This window comes from Vicia villosa, linkage group LG2, assembly GCF_029867415.1.
Source record: "Vicia villosa cultivar HV-30 ecotype Madison, WI linkage group LG2, Vvil1.0, whole genome shotgun sequence".
NCBI classification, from domain to species: Eukaryota; Viridiplantae; Streptophyta; class Magnoliopsida; order Fabales; family Fabaceae; genus Vicia; species Vicia villosa.
The window spans coordinates 113977224-113996897 of NC_081181.1; the positions used below are offsets into that span (position 1 = coordinate 113977224).

The 19674-nt window shown below is 33.3% G+C and overlaps 2 protein-coding genes across 2 annotated transcripts; both read right to left on the reverse strand.

Moving 5' to 3' along the window:
- Window positions 1-626: 626 nt before the first annotated feature.
- Window positions 627-6740, reverse strand: LOC131649820 (uncharacterized). The gene is made up of 4 exons (XM_058919575.1): window positions 6123-6740; window positions 2301-2505; window positions 1658-1898; window positions 627-1551 (listed from the first exon to the last, which is right to left on the reverse strand). Exons 1-4 carry the CDS (start codon window positions 6738-6740, stop codon window positions 627-629), a joined length of 1989 nt encoding a protein of 662 aa, XP_058775558.1.
- Window positions 6741-9763: 3023 nt separating this feature from the next.
- LOC131649821 (uncharacterized) lies at window positions 9764-12003 on the reverse strand. The gene is made up of 9 exons (XM_058919576.1): window positions 11863-12003; window positions 11505-11598; window positions 11207-11425; window positions 11020-11113; window positions 10687-10882; window positions 10503-10609; window positions 10281-10401; window positions 10030-10200; window positions 9764-9796 (listed from the first exon to the last, which is right to left on the reverse strand). The coding sequence occupies exons 1-9, from the start codon at window positions 12001-12003 to the stop codon at window positions 9764-9766; spliced, it is 1176 nt and encodes a 391-aa protein (XP_058775559.1).
- Window positions 12004-19674: the final 7671 nt, after the last annotated feature.

A 19674-nucleotide genomic window follows, 5' to 3' on the forward strand; every position in this document is an offset into this window, starting at 1 on the left:
CGCTTGGTGAGACATATCTACAATCAAGATACTGCTTGATTTCATGGCCATTTTTAGCAGTCAAAGGACTGTCGTTGTCTCCTTCTATGACAGCAGCGGTAATCCTATCATACCCCTTGTTTATATATTTAAATAAGTACTTAACCGAAGTACCTTGATTACACCATTCCATATTAATGTGAGCTTGAAATTTCTTCAACAGATATGGATTGTGAGGAATAACAAAGATGTTATCAAGGACAATGTTTTTTATCGTAACAGTGTTTCCAGTATCCCTTATTTGGTACACAGGATATCCATCCTGATCAACTACAGTATGAGGATGCCATTTTTTTGGAAAGAATTTAGAGCATTTTGCGTTTTTCATGCAAGGCGACAACATGTTTGCCAAACCACACAGACCGTGAATCATATGTCTCTTCACCAGATTATACAATTCCACATCATCTTCTTTTAATGGCATCTCTGCTGAAATGATGTTGTTTATGTCCTCGGGAGTGAGATACTTGCTTTGCGGATGCATGAATAGCAAAATATGAGCATAAAATTATAGTAATGAGAGCTTATGATTATATGAGATTTTAAATAGAAGTGATAAACATAAAACATAGCTTGACGGCATGAAATTAATAATATAACTTACATGCAACCACTCTCCCTAAGACATGCTTCTTAGTCAAATCAAACAACAACTCATCCAACTTAATTTTAAAAACTCTTGATATAATGTCGGGACGATCATGGGGCTGCAACCTCATTGTGTGAAGCAGTCTTTTGACTTCGGGCCTCATTGGATTGCATGTAAATGTGATAAAAAGGTCAGGAAAACCAATATGGCTACAAATAGCCATTCCATAAAAATACAATTGTTCCATGTATCTTCGACTTCCAACATAAGTTGATGGTAAAACAACCCTCTTACCCTTGTTTGCTCCTTGAGTGTTTTGATCTTGTTCTGGACCGTTCAAATTTTTGTACTTTGAAACTCTTAGTTTTTTCTGGTGCTTGCGTATGTAATTCAACCTATGAGACTCCATCATGGTGAAACCATCAACCAAAAATTGCTGAAAAAGCCTCCTGGACATCAAAAGTGTGTGTGCTTCGGTTGGTCTGGTTTGAATCCGAAACGTAAGCCATTCTTTGATAGTAAGTTTATTCTTATTTTTCTTTGCTTTTGTTTCCCTGTGTAGAATACCAATTCTAAAACCATCTTCGCCATATGGAAACAAAAGTGGATATTGTAAAGCAAGATAACTTGGATGAAACTCACTTATCCTTTTCAGCCTCCCACTTTGTCTCTCAAGTATAATATGTCTCTTAGAACCTGTATCAACATCACCAACGATAAGTGCGGCAACTTCGGAAAATGTCGGTGGATTATAAACTCTTCCGTCCTTGGATCGATTGGCGATTAATTTCAGTTTTAGATCGGGTACATGAGAATCTTTTAGTCGAGCTTCTGCCATCCTGAATGTTTTAGCATGCGTGTTGAACTCATCAAGCATAAGTTTCAATTTTTCAACCGTTTCTGGATTCACATTAGGATTATGACTGTAACACATTTTATAAAACAGTTAGTGTACATGCATTATGAACTTCTATAGAAGAAGGTAAAACAGAATAATGTCATAAAACAAAGGAAGAATTCAGACATTACCCTATTCCTTTCATTCTATGATGGATTTCATTATCAGTGTCATAAATATAAAGTTGTGCAAATTTTGGTGTTTCTTCATCCAAATGGAGCATGCTCCCAATTCTATGGCAAGTTTGTCCATGTATCCTTATGTTAGGCGGTCCTCCTGCCGATTGGTATCTATTGTCAAACTTCATTTCGGGTGACGTAAAGGCAAACATAATGTTGTACAATCTACAATACTGCTGATAGGTTATACTGTCTGAATCATTATCATCAGACAATAGATGCTTTAGTAACAGTGGCGGTTCATTCAAAAGCGGCAACACAACTTTACCATTTCCACAACATAATTGGAATTTGGGTACAACACTATGTTTTCATTTGTCTGTCTTCTCTTGATACCACATCAGTGTTCCACAATGTATGCATTCAACAATTGGATCACCGATATCGGAGTAGCCTGTTTTGTTCAAACAAACACGAAGCAAGTCATAATTTAGAATAAAATAGTCACAAGTATATATATGTTTCATGACTGCAGTATTGAATATGGCAGGGTTTACAAGAATCAAATCATATTAGTTAGTTTGAAGTATAAAATAAAGTGTCATATATATATATATATATATATATATATATATATATATATATACATATGTACCAGAATCTTTCACATTTTGCGGCGTATAGTTTGGTTCTATGGTTTCTTCATCATCAAGAGTTGATGATGTGTCATAGTCAGGATTTGCATTTATGAACTCACAATCACTATCAGATATTGATTCATCAGTTGTTCCATCTTCAACGGTTTCATCTGCTTCGTTATTAACACTTGTGTTGCGGTGAATATTGCTTGTGGATGAAGACTCACCATAATGATCAATATTTGAGAATTTTTAGAATAGATTGGTGGCCATAGATTGAATAGCACCTGTAACACCCCATTTCTACCCGACAAATATATCAATCAGAGTTTTTAAAATTTCTCAATAAACAAATGAGGCATCACATAATCAAAACAAAACAAATCAACTCGTCGCATATGGTGGATACATAGCACCTTTGAAACAAAATAACTTATTTTATTAAAACACAACAGAATCACTTAAACAAGTATTCAATAAAATATCTTCAGTTAACTTATCATTTTGTTCAACCAAGATAACACAATTAAACAACAACATCATGAGTGACATAAATCGTTCCCCCCGGAGTGCTATGTATCAGAGCGACAACCGACTCGAGTAACGACAACTAAATCTTCATACTTGAATACCTGCACGTTACCAATATAAAGGCAACGACGAAACAAGAGAAAAGGGTGGGATATCAAATCGTATAAGTAGGCGCATGATAAATTGTATATTAGAATTCAGGCATATAAAATCATTACATCGCAAGTATCAACAGTTACCATACACATTATACTTCCACAGTTTATTAATCTCTCATACTTTTCATTGCACAACAAGTCATAATCATGTAAATAGTATCATCCAATAAATTTCACATATTCAAGTATGCACGAAGTTCAATCGTATAATAATCACAGGATTCAATACTATTATTCCAAATATATACACAATCCATCATTATCACATATTCTCGCATTTAACCAATTACGTATTCAAACATCACCCCTTCTCAATTATCAACTAATACAATTATCACTACAACACCAAGTGTACATAATCAATTGCCAAACTCATACACATAGCATCACAACATCAATGCACATAATCAATTGTTCACTCGTACACTTATCACAACAACATAATGCACATAATCAATTATCACATTCATGCACACATCATCACAACATAATGCACATAATCAACTATCACATAACTCTAATGTGACTCAATGAAACATGTGACACTATGCATGTGGTACCAATGTGAAATTCTAAGTTTCACCGGCCTTCGATTCATAACTCTAGAATCTAAGCCACACTTCCAATCCGGACAAGACCAAAGTCCACCAATTGTAAACATATAGTTTACGGCTTCCGATTCACTCTAGAATTCAAGCCCGCTTGTGTTTCAAAGCAAATCCACCTGTGTTTCAAGGCACGCTATGATATGAATGTATGTACAATATCACAAATATATGCAATTAAGATCATCTCTACCATCTTAACTTTCCGCATATCTCAATAATTCAACTCTATGAATTATCCACCAATGGTACACAACATTCACAACACACACATCATTAACATATAAGAGGCCAATTAATCAATTACGATTCACACAATCCAATTAACACTAGTAACCATACTATCTCATGTTAGTTCTCATTTTTGCCAATTATACATAAACACACACTTTCAACTTCAAGCAATTAATTATTAATTTAATGCTAACCAACTAACCACAGAGAATCAATATTAGCACAACATCATGGCATATACATATATTATTCTCAACATACATATTCAAGCCAAAACACAATTACGGACGAATCCTCAAAATACCGTAATTTACCGACAAACTGAATAATTGATCCAACTTCAAGTATATTCCAATCAATTAAACTCATTGCAATTAATTTGACTATTAATTTAACCAATTAATATCAAACTATATTAATTTGATTCACTTCAATTTCTACTCCATTTCCAATTTCTAGCATTCTATTGCTCAAAACCATTTTTATTGAAAAAAATATCACGCTAGCTTTCTAACGCCTCGAACGGAGACTCAAACGGAGTTACGGTTCAAAAGGTATGAATTGTTAAGGTTCCAATGAAAAAAACAAACACCGACGTTATACACTGACAACTCTAAACATGTCAGAATTACTCAAAATAAATAAAAATATGACTCTTAATAATTCAAAACAACTCTGACAACTTATTGTCGACTCTAACAACTTTATTGACAACTCTAACAACTCTATTGACAATTCTATTAAATTATTATAATATATTTATAAAGAATATTTAAACCAAACACAATTTCAGTCGATTCGTAAAATATCACAATTTCAACAAAATAACACCACCATGTTAATCTACTAATTAAACTTAGCTACCACGTAAATTTTTATCAAATTCCGGGCAACTAATTATACTGCTTAACTTAACTATTTCGGTCGAACGAGACTGTTTTGAATAACATAGCACCACTTATTTTAATGTTTCTCGCTACAGTGCATAAAAGTAATTCAATTTCGGTCGAACGAGACTGTTTTGAATAACATAGCACCACTTATTTTAATGTTTCTCGCTACAGTGCATAAAAGTAATTCATAGTATCTTTTTACTCATGTTGTGCATTACAGGAAAACAAGTAACAGCAATATATATATATATATATATATATATATATATATATATATATATATATATATATATATATATATACCAATTGCAAGTGGGTGGCTATCTCATTTCATGGTGACTTGTTGCAATATACCATTTTAAGTTACAGGATAAAGACACAAGAGACTTCATTTAATAAAAGGTTGCAGCTACATTACACATAGCACAAATATTCCTAGGTATATAATCTTTTAGATTGTTATCTGATTCAACAGACAATCCATTGAACAAAACTGTTAAAATAATTATAACCTACAGTTTCATCTAGTATAAAATAAAAATAGAGAAAGACTAGATATGTGACTTAATATTATGAAGAATAATCTTGAATTTCAAATATATGGAATGATGATTACCCCCATGGCGTTCCTGCGGAATGTCTATATGTGTGGGTTTACAATACTTTGTCTATATTTTGTCTCTCCCTCTCTCTCTTAGAAATAGTATTTACTAGAGACAACCTGTTAATACCCATTGATTGAGGCAACGATAGTGGGCAACATTATCACAAATATTATTCAAGTCTCATCAAATCTTATTCCAATCAATTCCAGCCAACCAATTTCATAGTATTTATAAAATCTCAATTTCAGCAACTATCAACACAAGATAATGCAATGAACCTAAATCTCCAACATACAAAGTTTCATAAGCCTCATTATAGAAAGAGAACCCCACCCTTACCTTATCAATGGAAGCAACTCAATGGGTCTCTAATTGCATCTTTACTTGACACCATGGATGAAAAATCTTCAAGCTTCTTCTTCTTCTCCATAGTCTTGCCTCTTTCTCCTCTATTCTTGTCTCTTCATTATGACAACTCTCTCTTTCCAAAATTTCTAAAACCCTTATATAAAACCAATTGGGCTTAGTGTTTAAATCCTCTCTTTATTTAATATCCTCCAAAATCAATTTAGGCCCAATAAGAGATATAACTCAAATAATCAATTATATCACTTATAATAATAATTTCTTCAATATAATAATTCCGACTTATAAATAATATTATTCTTAATATTATTTTCTGACTATCCGACTTCGATTTATATAATTCCAAATACGCCCTTAAATAACATCGACAATCCAAATTCGACTAAATCAAATATTTAAATCCTTTAATAGTTTAATTAACCAATTTAATTAAATTCGGGGTGTTACAACACCAACATTCAATTGTCTTCTGGATGAAACTACTAATCCACTTTGATGTGTATCAACGTCTTTGAAGACTTGATTAGCAAAGGAAGATGTTGTACCACTTGAAGGTGTGTTTGCATCGAGGCTGACAGGCGAATTGAAAGCATGGTGTCTGCTCAGCCTTGGCGTATTTGGTTGAATAATTGTCTTTCTTCGTTGATATGATGTCGCAGCTACTAGGTTAGGGGACATGGTATCCATAGTACATGTTGAATTCGAGCTGCATGAACCAACTTTGGGTGTTGTTGTATTTGACTTCAGTTTATAAGCATTACGTTGACTTTGATTCTGAAACTTATTGACACTGACGTTTCTACTCGTTGTTGATGACCTTAGAAGCTCTGCTGGATGTGCATTTAAGTTGTGACTCCTTTGATTAATCACTGAAGAAGTGATGTTAGAAAGTGGTGTTCTGATGTTGTCAATGGATGGATGATAGTTCCTACTGAAACATACTTCAAAATCCAATTCTTTATCACCAACTCTACTTCTTTTCAATCTTCTTTCACTGAGAATTTGTTTCCTCCTTCTTCTTGCCAATGCTGCAACTTTCTTACTCTCACAATCGTATGATTCCATAATAGCTATGTAAATGGTTTACTAAGTATACCTCATGCATACAAAATTAAAGACAACATCTATAGTATTCTAATGTGAAAAGTTTTTTCTCATACCTATTTTGTTATTTGAACAGTCAGCCAATTAAAACAGAGAGAATATGGTAAGGATATGTACACCTATTAAATGTCCATGCACAATGGTATTTGCTATTATCTTTAACGTGCTTAGCCTTATTAATAATTAACCATCTAATTATGACAGTAAAAATGTTAAAGACATGAGAGGGGATATTAAAGTTGATGGTTAAGTGTTTGGTCAGCATAATTATTCCATTTAATCAATTAATGGTAAAATAACAAAATTGTTGGTAAACCATAAAAAGGTTACAATCAATGATAACATTGAATACAGAAAAATGGCATTAACGAAAAATGCAATTAAATTAAAAGAAAAAAACATTGGAAAACGTAAATGAAGTAAATATAATCCCTCACCAATGAATAGTAACAACTTATACTTGTAATGTGAAAGGGCAGACACGTTTTGCAAGGCCATACCTTTTGAGATTTGCTTCCAGATTTTCTTCTTGTGTTATAATCAAAAACCAAATCACATATCTTCTCTTACTATTATCCCCTGCATGCAAAAATAAAACCAGTCAAAGCAACATACTCCCAAAGCATTTAATTCAACACATCCCTCCCTGTGAAAATGTCTTATTCTTCATGGAGTGGCGGGTAAGGTTATGGATAGAACGTACATACCTCTATTTGTCTTTGTTGCAAGATCCATTTGATCGTTTTTTTTAATAATCTGGAAACAACTGTGGTAACTTCTGTTTGAACACAGGTTCTTGTCTCTTGACACCGAGGAAATCAACTGCATATTAGGCATGAAAGCTGATGATGATGAAGTATCCGATGGAAACACCAAATCTGTATTGAAAGAAGTGAAAGTTGAGGAGGATGAAATAGGGAAAAGCTCAAAGACCCAACCTGCTTCTTTGTTGAATGAATTAGGGCAAACCTCCAGAGCAAACCATGATGCGTTGCTGAAGGATGTGAAAGTGGAGCGTGATGCTGGCCAGCCTTCTCAGGTGAATAACAATGATCAAGTGCTGCAGAAAGAGATATCATGGGAAAAAGAGATCACCAAGTCCCAAATTAGAGGTCATCAAGTGATGGTAAGATTTCTAATTTCAATAGTACTTTACTTTGTACGGTTAATGATGTGAACATTATTAACAACAACAAATTTATAATGCAATAACACAAACCAAACATCATTTAACAACTTCAATAAACTAATTGTGTTGATCATTAAGCATGGAAAATTCAAAACTTAGAAAAAATCATGTAACTATTTATACTTTTTAATATCTTCAAAATCTTGGTTGATGATTGTTGTAGACTATTAATTATCTTCTACAGCATCATTTATAAGATCTCTGATTTCAATATTAAAGTGATGTTTGTACGATTAATGATGTGAACATTTGTAACAACAACCAATTTGTGATGCAGCAATTCCCTAAGGAGGTGATAAAGAAAGCTCTAAGACCGGACATAGCAGGATGCAGGCTGTATGATCTTGAAGACTTGTCTTTCTTTCTATGAGTGTAAGATTCTGAAGTCAAATAGAAAATACGTGGAAATGTATCTTGGATATGGTTGGTATGCATTTGTACAGGACAGAAAGCTGAAGGTCGGTGATAAGGTGGTATTCAACTATAATTCAGACCAGGAAATCTTGTACGCGAGGGTTGAGAGGAAAGTGAAGCAGACCAGCAATTAAGTTAGCTTATCTATGTGTATTTGTTTTTTCTTTTTGATTTTAACTTAACTGTGGGTACCATCAAAACAATCGTTTTTTTGTTAAGGATATTTAAGACATGTGCTGATAACTGTTGTTTTATTGGCCATGTCATATTTTGATGTATGATTAAGTAACCTTCATAATGAAGGTAGTACTGAATTATCTTTAATGTTTAAATTTGCATATATGGTGTTGTTCTTTAATTTTCTCGTTAAATTCGCAATGTGTACACATTGCCTGTCCATTATTGGTTGATGCCTTTACTTATATGGACTTGTTTATAACTTAAACTATGACAGTATTCAATATAAGGTTACTTATTTTGTCTGCACTGGATATATTGATTGGACCAGACTATAAAATTTTTTGGCTGTTCTAAATATATTGTTAACACAACTTCATAATTTGCTCAATGGTTTAAGTTACATTGGCTTGTCAAAAATGAACTCACAATTTTGGATTTAGAAACCTAATATGTCAAACACAATCCCAATATCTATGTAATGATGACACTTATAGTTTTCCAAAACCTGTTACAGTCAATTTGTAAGGGCAGAAACTAACTTCTACATAGTTTTTCATAACTATTATTCTTATATCTGTTTTTTAAAATGTTTATAGTTGAGTCATTTAGATAGTGTGTTTTTTAATTAGAGTGTTTGTTTTTTACTTAGAATATAAACCATGCCATCAACTCTAAATTATAAAACATATACAAATGCATATCAATACAACATGATAGTGTTAAAGATAAAACTTTAGGTTTTTCGGAATTCGATCAATTGGAATCTTCAATAATATATGACAACAAGGGTATATCATTTAAGCAATTCAAATTCAAATTCATTAGAAACATTTCAAACAGAAGTAGATTTGAAACAATGCTCATCATGATAAACTCAGATCCATGAAAACCTTGTATATATCATAACTAAAATGGGCAATTGAAATTCAACAAAACTATGTCTTTAGAAAACCTCAAATTCAACAATCATGATAAACTAAGTACCAGAACAGCAAAACAAAATATCATCCAACTAATTAAATAAACCAAATGTCTTGATCATAAGGCAATGTAAATTTAAAACTTATAAATTTTGAAGCTAACTATTTCTCCTGTTTAATATCTTTGGCCGTCTTGGTTGATGATTGTTGTACACTATCATTATCTTCTACTGCATCATTCATAAGTCTCTTACATGGAGTGAGTCCTGAATTTTCAATGGTCAGGTCATTTCTGCAGATGCAGATACAGGTTCCTATCGTGAATAAAGAAAGGCAACAATAAGATTTACAATAATGACACAATGATAAAGTTGCTCAGCAAATAAAGAATATCACATGTAAAAAACACATACAAAAATGCTATTCATGTCATCTTGGGACAGAGGTTCTGGTGCTCGAAGTTTTGAGGTCTGGTGAAAATAACAAACAGTTAGTGTACTCCCTAAGAAAACTAAGCTCTCATCAAACGAAGATTACAAAAGATTACCTCTTCAAATTTGAAACTCTCCTTAATTTTATTACGCACATCTTTATCAGTCTTGAAGCCAACGACAGAAAGTCGCCCATTTTTAGGTTGATAAACAGCTCTAATTGCCAATTCTTTTTTCAATATGGAGTCAAGTTCGTAAGGGAACTCAAGTGGATCGTAATCATTAGACTATAAGAATAAAAAGTATTAGACACCTTATAAACCAAAAACAATTGATTTTAATATTGTTGTATGCAACAATTACATACCTGTGTTAAATCCATCTTCATTTGAAGAGCAGACTTCCCAATTAACTTCACGCAGTCTGTGTCCCAAAAGACGAACTTTGCCTTTGAACTGCCGTCAACAGCTGTTATATCAAGCTTATACCTAAATGATTCATGAAACATAGGAGACCACATCAATCTTCACTATTTGTAAGAAAATATAAACATTACCAATTGGAAATGGAAGATGAATATAAAGTATACCGTGGCACAGATTCTGGGCTAATATGCTCCTTAAAACACTTCAGCTTTCCATCCTTGGCAGTCACACTCCTTTTGCATTCCACACATCCATCATAGTACCATCCCATCTGCCCAGCATCAAACTTATCGAGGGTAGCAACGGTAACACAGGTTATTTCTTACAAAGTTGGCCAATATAAATTACAGTTATATGAGGCTTTAAGAACGATATCAATATAAGGAAATAGTTAATCTTTCCTACATGTTGCAGATTTGTTATTTCAGAGAGACTCATTATTTTAGCCTTCCAAACAAATTTGTCATAGTCAGCATGAAATGATTTTTGCGTTGCCTCAACTTGTACACTTGAAGATGATAACAAAGGCAAATCAACACCAAGTCTGAAAAATGTAAACACAATATTTAATTCAATTCAAATCAACATCAAGTTAAATAAATGATTATGCAAGACAGTTAAGAAGAAGATAAATAAGCATTCCAAACGATATAATAAAGAAACAAACACATGCTTTAGTACCTTTCTTTTAGACTCTTGACTTCCTCAATAGCAAGGTCATTAATCAACAGTTTCGTTCCATTCCATGTGTTGGAAACACTAACTGGAAATCCTCCTGAATCACAAGAAATTGAAGAAACAGTTACAACCGTTGGATATAAAAGAAAATAAGCATTTACATTTAAACTATTGTATCATGCATGATTACCTTGAGCCTCTTTAACCCTTGCATTCATTAGCAGAATGACAATATCAAAGGCTTGCTTATTATTCTTATAATACTCATATAGCTGAACTGCAAGTTGCCCCCAAAGAGTATATTGTACAACTGTTTTGCTAACATCTACAATTGAAAAAACTATTTTGTTCTTGCTGTTGTCACCGTTAACTTGGGTTTGAGTGATATCAGTGATTCCTCCAATCAAATCTAAGAAAAAAATGGATTGGTTAAAGTTTTTCAACAAAAATAAATTATAACGTTTGAAATTAGGGTGTAGGGAACTTACCAACCAAAACATTTGATTGAAACCTTCCTTCAACTATGGAATTCAAACCAATAATGTTAAGGTAGTTATGAGGGATGTCAGGAAATTCTGCTTTCTTAACAGAAGTTGACCCACAAAAAACTAATTTGTATGTATGATTTGTCGACTTAAAAGCAAAATCATTCTTCCCAACTTAATTTTTTTGCATGATATAAGAGTTTCCTGTTTCAATTTCAGATTTGAATTTCGAAAGCAAATAAGCAGGGACAACAGCCTGAATCATATCACGCTGCAAGAAATAAACATTTCATCATCAGTGGTTAATCAACACAAAACATATTATAAGTAATCAGTGGGGAACCATATCCTGCTATAGTACCTTATAATCAACCAAAACCATCTTCATGTGTTCTTTGTTTGAATAACTTGTGACAGTCCATAGATGTTTGCATCTAACAGCGATCTTCCACAAATCTTTTGAATCATTGATCTCTTTCAATGGCTCAATTGGGCGAGACATGATTCACATACAAACACTGCAAGAAGAGTAGAGATATCAGTTAATTATCAAAGATGAATCAAATGGAGATGAATATAAACAGTGTTTAACAGAAGTTAGAGACAGGGGGGATGGAGACGAAGATAGTGTCTTAAGATGAAGGGGGAGTGAAAATCGCGGCGGAGGTGATGGAGACGAAGGATTTGTCTTGAGATGGATCACAGGGAACTGAGATGCAGCAGAATATACATGGTTATGCATTTGGTCATGTTTTATGCAGCCTATGGAACACAAAAGGTTTATTGAACAATGAAAGGTTGCAGTTAATGAAGAAATGGAGTTCTGTGTTTTCCAAGCCAGATATTGTGGCTTTTTTTCTTTGATTCACGTGGCCAGGGATTTATTGGGTAGGGGAGTAATTATGGGTTGGCTTAGATATTTAAACTCAAATTATATTATCAATGCAGCTTTTGACATTAATTCACCTATATTATAAAATAATATAATATAGAATACATAAAAAAAAAAGAAAGGAAAACCAAATAAATAAAAATGAAATCAACCAATCAAAAAGTGACACAATAGATAGCATTTAATGTCAAATGAATATGATGGCTTTATTTTTCAGAAGGACACATTTATCCATGAAATTTGAACGGTTTTAATTATTTAATCAGAGGGCTTAAAGTGTAATTATGAGGTACTTTACTTTTTATATATTATAATAGATTTTGTATAAACTAAATACAGTACCTTTTGTGTTTGTTTCATCATATAATAATAATAAAATTTTGAAATTCATTGCCAAAAGTATTTTTTGTGTTTGTTTCATCATATAATAATAATAAAATTTTGAAATTCATTGCCAAAAGTTAACGAATCTAATTCTGTCTGCCCCTAGTAACTTTCCAGTTTTATTTTATTTTTAAATTTAAATTTTAGATAATATTAATTTATGGTAAAATTTAAAACATTATTATGTGTGAATTGATCGATTATTTTTTTATATAGAAAAATATATTATTTCCTTTCATTTTATAATAATATAGATTTTCTAGTTATATTAGTATTATTTTTAATTAATTATTTATGATTAAATAAATAATAAATTAAATTAATAAATTTAAATTATTTTTAAATAATTTAACTTATGTAAGTCTAGCATAACACAATTTTATAAAGTTTTATAATTTTTTTAATTAGTTTAGTTTTTTTTCATGCTAATATATCAACTTTAATAAAATCTTTATGGTATTACTCTCAAACTTAAGGATTTCATAGTTTTAAAAAGCAATTTTTTTAAGTTTATATTTAGTTATTGGTATGAATTGATGCATTGATATGATTTTTTTCGTAGTTGTGAGATTTAATAAAAATAAAGAGACACGAGATACTATGATATTTTACAAGTTAAATTTTTAGTTATATATTAATTGAAATATTTTGATATTAATATTTCATATAATTTTTGAGAAATAATTTTTTACAAAATGATGAGTGTTTTTATTGACAGTATATGAATTTCTTTATAAATAGAGAAATTCTATATTAAAAAATACGGAAAAAAAAAACTACAATCATAAAGACAAGAAAGTATTCAGCATCAACTATGAGTATGTTGCTTAAGTCCGGAGGAGTGACATTAAAATATTTATAAATAATTTATTTTCTTTAGTTTTTAATGTTATTTACAACTTACTTTTTTTTTTAATTTTTGTGTATATTTTTTGACTAAGGACCAATTTTTAAAAGTAGAACAGGGCTTCTAAATGGATTGAGATGGCCCTGATATTTATAACTTATAATCATTTATCAAAATTTAATTCATGTGTTTGGAATATCAAACATAATAGAACTTATTTTGCAGTTCATAAATATTCACGTAATTTCAATTATATACTAATAATAATAATATGTATCAACTTTTAAGCATTGATTCATATTTATAGTAATTCATACAATTATTTTTATAACTTCAATTTTATAAAGCAGTAACAAAAGAAATAGTTAAAAGGTAGACATTAAAATGATCCGTCAATAATTGATATCTCATAGATACATTCATATCTACCCGTCAATTATATTTATAACTTCAAATTTATAAAACAGTAACAAAAGAAATAGTTAAAAGATAGACATTAAAATGACCCGTCAATAACTAGTATCTCTTAGATACGTTCACATCTACCCGTCAATTCAGATGAGTTACCCGAGTTGAATCCAAATGAGTTGATTCTAAAAATTTATTAAACCTATATGAGATATTAGCCCATTTTTCCCAATGTAAAATGTATGACAACTCCCGTTGTGATATCCCATATTGTCTAAGCTTATATATTTATATACTTTGAAGGATTAAAGAGAATTAGTGGAATCTATGGACTTAGTTAGAAGTGAACTAAATGGCAAGTTGGTAAATACCATTTAGTTAAAGGGCAAGTTGATCCAAAGGAAAAGTAAAACATAAGGAATTGTTTGGTTCATTCCAAAACAGATTTTTATAGTGGAAGTAGAGTAAGAGAAGGAAAAGAAGCTTATGTTCTTATTCATCATTTTAATTTTCACACCTATGGAACAGCCTCCACCAAACAGGTAATAACTCTTCACTCGTAACTCCGATTGAGCTGGTTTTGAACTTGTTGGAAAGCATACGAATTTCTCTACAATTTGCATATATGGATCACCTTTTGCATGTTCTTCATCATGGAGAAAAACGTGTTTGAAGATGAGGGGCTGATGCTGATTTTTAGGGAAGTCATGCATGCGGGTTTGACAACTTTGGAGGTAGAGTTTTGATCAAAGGAGAACCTTGAGAACACCATTATCACCCTCTCAACCTCTTCAATTCAGAATCTTCAAAGATTGAGATGAGTTCCATTAGATAGTAATTCTAAAAATTTATTAAACCTATATGAGATATTAGCCCATTTTTCCAAATGTAAAATGTATGACAACTCCCGTTGTGATTGAAGGATAGAAAAACACTTAGAAAGGGGGGTTTAAATAAGTGTAGTCTAAAAACTTGAACGATAAAAACAATTTGCACAGTTATTTTTATCCTGGTTCGTTGTTAACTAAACTACTCCAGTCCACCCCCACGGAGTGATTTACCTCACCTGAGGATTTAATCCACTAATCTCAACAGATTACAATGGTTTTCCACTTAGCCCACGACTAAGTCTTCTAGAGTATCCTGATCACAACCTGATCACTCTAGGAACAAATGCTTAGACACAAGCTAAGACTTTCTAGAGTATCCTGACCACCACGTGATCACTCTAGTTACAACTGCTTAGACACAAGCTAAGACTTCCTAGAGTTTCCTGATCAAACCTGATCACTCTAGTTCCTTACAAATTAATGTAATCAATTCTAAGAGTATTATAATGCTTCTGAAAAGCTATAATCACAACAGTGATATTTCTCTTAAAGTTTAAGCTTAATCTCACTAATATATTACAACAACAATGTAGTATGCTTTGATGAAGATGAAGTTTCTGAGCTTTGAATTGAACAGCGTTTCAGCAAGTTTTTCAGAATAGGTTCGTTCAGAATTCGTAACCTTGCTTCTCATCAGAACTTCATATTTATAGGCACTTGAGAAGATGACCGTTGGGAGCATTTAATGCTTTGCGTATTCCGTACAACATTGCATTTAATGTTTCACACTTTTGTCAACTACCTCGAGCCTTGTTTACGCTGTGTCTACTGACGTTGCCTTTAATAGCTTCTAACGTTCCTTTTGTCAGTCAGCGTAGCCTTCCATCTTGTACTTGCTTTTGATATGATGTTTGTGTTTACAACGTTTGAATATCATTAGAGTCAAACAGCTTGGTGCAGAGCATCTTCTTGTCTTCTGACCTTGAAGTGCTTCTGAGCGTGATACCATGAGGACTTCAGTGCTTCTGCTTCTGAACTCAAGTTCTTCTGATGCTTCCATAGACCCATGTTCTGATTCTGCTTTGACCATCTTCTGATGTCTTGCCAGACTATGTTCTGATGTTGCATGCTGAACCTTCTGAGTCAAAGCTTCTGAGCGCTGATTTGTGCATACTCTTTATATATTTCCTGAAAGGGAAATTGCTGTGTATTAGAGTACCACATTATCTCACACAAAATTCATATTCTTGTTATCATCAAAACTAAGAATATTGATCAGAACAAATCTTGTTCTAACAGTGATATCCCATATTGTCTAAGCATGTATATTTATATACTTTGAAGGATTAAAGAGAATTAGTGGAATCTATGGACTTAGTTAGAAGTGAACTAAATGGCAATTTGGTAACTACCATTTAGTTAAAGGGCAAGTTGGTCCAAAGGAAAAGTAAAACATAAGGAATTGTTTGGTTCATTCCAAATCAGATTTTTATAGTGGAAGTAGAGTAAGAGAAGGAAAAGAAGCTTATGTTCTTATTCATCTTTTTCATTTTCGCACCTATGGAACAGCCTCCACTAAACAGGTAATAACTCTTCACTCGTAACTCCGATTGAGCTGATTCTGGTCTTGTTGGAAAGCATACGAATTTATCTACAATTTGCATATATGGATCACCTCTTGCATGTTCTTTATCATGGAGAAAACGCGTTTGAAGATGAGGGGCTGATGCTGATTTTTAGGGAAGTCATGCATGCGGGTTTGACAACTTTGGAGGTAGAGTTTTGATCAAAGGAGAACCTTGAGAACACCATTATCACCCTCTCCACCTCTTCAATTCAGAATCTTCAAAGATTGAGGTGAGTTCCATTAGATAGAACTTTGGTAAGTAGTTTGGGAATGTATGCATGTTGGGTTTTGGGTTGAGTTTGATGCTTGCATGCTTAATCATTTGAGATAATATATTTTATGATGCTTCCTTATGCCTTGGATGACTAGTATGAGCCTTGGGCCGTCATTGTATATTAGGGTTTGAATTGGGATGGATTCAAATGCAAAGAGTGACTTCTGGAACCTAAAATTCGTATTCTGCACTGTCAGGTTCGCTTCAACGCACTCTGTGTTCGCTGCAGCGAATGCCTGCAGACTGCATAATTGTGTTTTCACTAAAACGGCCATAACTTGAGTTCTACAACTCAAAACGGAGCACCGTCAGAAGCGTTGGAAAGGTCTTTCAGTGTTTTATGTGATATTGCTTAGATAACATGCTTTGATGCTGATATAAATTATGGTACATGATTAGGTGCTGCTTGGTATTAAAATAAGCACAATTAGCCTCGAGTTTATGTCAATAAGATGTTATTCCTGTGTTGAACTTAGATCAGGATGTTACCCTAACTATTAGGTTGTATAATGTTATCCTAAAATGAGTATTAAACTCTTGGTTGTATTTAGAAGTTTAGATGTGCTATGGAAAGTTCTGGTTTTTCCTTTGTTAAGAACTTTCGCTTAGCGAACTTTGGCTCGCCGTTGCGAATAGTTCGCTATAGCGAACTAATAGCGAATAAGTCTGGGGGTTGATTTGATTTACTCGCTAGAGCTCGCTGTAGCGAATCGGGGCTTCGCTGGCAGTTCGCGTAGCGAATTGGCCTGATGCAAAATTTATACTTTTCCCTATTGAGTGCAGTTTCGTTCCGGATTGAGAACCGAAAGCCTCTTGTTTTGGATTGAGAATTATCATGGAATTGTTTGAGTAAATATGTGTTCCTATGATGATTAAATGCATGATTACACTATGGTTATGACATTGATATGCATGTTAGATGAGTTATAAATCACATGTAATGTTATGTATGATTATGCATTGTTTTCTGTTTGTTCCGGTTGAACATTCGGATGTGATTGCCTGTGTAATGGCTGATATTGTGCTGTGTGATCTTGGTGATGTATGTATGCTTGAATCGGAGTAAGCTTAAGCTACTAGGTGGTAAGGCCTGTTTATGGACTTAGTTCCATCATTTACCGTTGAGATGTGCTGGCGAGGGTCTTGAATGGCGTTTCCCACCTTGATGTAACACATCAGCGTGCTTGGTATGTATTTGTGCACCTGAGCTACCATTGCGATATGCTGGTGAGAGTCTCTAAAAGGCGTTTCCCACCTTGATGTAACATATCGGCGTGCTTGGTAGGGTGGGGTCGTGATGCCACGTAGGCTACATTACTTCGGACTCACCTCTAGTGATGTCACGTAGATAATCACTAGGCTTTCGCCCGATGGGTTTGTACTGTCATGAAGGCGTTTTCGCATTTGGATAACCACCTGCGTATATACATGATTGATGGGGTAGTGACACCACTTAGTGTAACACCCGTATATTTTAATTTTAATTTAAATGGAAATTTAATTTATAATTAGAATTATTGGTGGTTTGTGGGATTTAATTGGAAGAAAGATGGTTTATAGTGTTGGGCCAAGTGTGGTATTAGTAAAGAGGGGGTGCTATGTTAGTAAAGCCCTTTACTAATTAAAATGTTATTTTTTCATAAAAATAAGGAAAATTGGGAGAAAGGAAAAAGGAACGTGAAAAGCAGAGCAGAGGAGATGGGGGATTGGAAAGCTGGTACGCGAAGAGGAGCAATGGAGGGAGAGACCAATCAAGAATCTTTGGCTAAGGTAAGGGGGGACTCTCCGGTTATCATCTATTATCGTATTCTTGGATAATGATATTGATTAGGGATGTTGTTGAGTCAATTGGATTATATGTTAGGTTTAGGGAGGTTATGAATTAATGAAAATTGCATGGATTGTTGGTTAATTATGTGTTGTTTTGATGTGTGATGATGAATAATGATGCAATTGATGATTAACTGCCTGTATATGATGTTTAGAGTCAGTTTTGGACTCAGATTGAGTCAGATCGCAGGATCTGACGCAGACCCGAAAGTCTGCGAAATCGCCAGTTCGCGCCGCGTCCCCGTGTTGGCGCCGCGAAGGCGTAACTTTTTCTCGTTCCGCGCCGCGTGCATAGGTTGGCGCCGCGAACGTGTTTTTGTGGTTCAGGTCGCGCCGCGAACCTTGGTTGCGCCGCGTGCTGTAGCGTTAGTTGTCTTCTTGGAAAAGTTAAATGATGTGTAACTTTCCTACCGTAGGTCCGTTTTTAGTGTCGTTTCGAGCACGATGAGTCTTATGAGATAGCCTACGTGTTTAAATGATGAAATGAGGTGTGAATCCAATTATTTTTAAATATGATTTTATTTCTCGGTGAATGATGTATTGTACATATATGTGATGAGATATGTTGAATACATGCTATGTTGAAATATTAATCATGTGACGATTTGTTTAATTGGATGGTGTATTGTTGGCATATATGATGAAATGTGACAATATAAGATGTTGTTTGAAAAACATTATGATGTGATGATTTGTTGAGAATTATATAATGTTGATTGAGTTGTGTTGGAATGATGTGGATACATGTGTGTTCTTCTTGTTAATGATGATGATTAATATGGACACATGTATGTTATTTAATGATGATGATGATTGACTGTATTTGAATGATGCTAATGTATATAAACATACTTTGATGATGATGATGTTGATGATGATGATGAGATGAGTATTTGACGATGTTACTCATTAGACTTGACGATGGTAGAAGTATGTTGTATATGTTGCATTCATTCATGTGCATTGATGATACTGTATCCATAAGGGTGTGCTGGATCAGTGAAGGGCATGATTCCCATTGTGTGGAATCTGTGCTGGCAGGGCCGTATCTGGATGATGTTGGATCGGTCATGGGTTATTC

Bases quoted from the DNA above. Each gene is read 5' to 3' on its own strand.
- LOC131649820 (XM_058919575.1), bottom strand. From the start codon at position 6,740: ATGGAATCATACGATTGTGAGAGTAAGAAAGTTGCAGCATTGGCAAGA. The intron at 2,506-6,122 runs GTAACACCCCGA...CATTATGGTGAG, and splicing joins GACAATTGAATGTTGGTGTT to TCTTCATCCACAAGCAATAT. The intron at 1,552-1,657 runs GTAATGTCTGAA...AATGTGTTACAG, and splicing joins CATAGAATGAAAGGAATAGG to TCATAATCCTAATGTGAATC.
- LOC131649821 (XM_058919576.1), bottom strand. From the start codon at position 12,003: ATGTCTCGCCCAATTGAGCCATTGAAAGAGATCAATGATTCAAAAGAT. The intron at 11,426-11,504 runs GTAAGTTCCCTA...TTTTTTTCTTAG, and splicing joins TCAATCAAATGTTTTGGTTG to ATTTGATTGGAGGAATCACT. The intron at 9,797-10,029 runs GTAATCTTTTGT...TATTCACGATAG, and splicing joins AGAGTTTCAAATTTGAAGAG to GAACCTGTATCTGCATCTGC.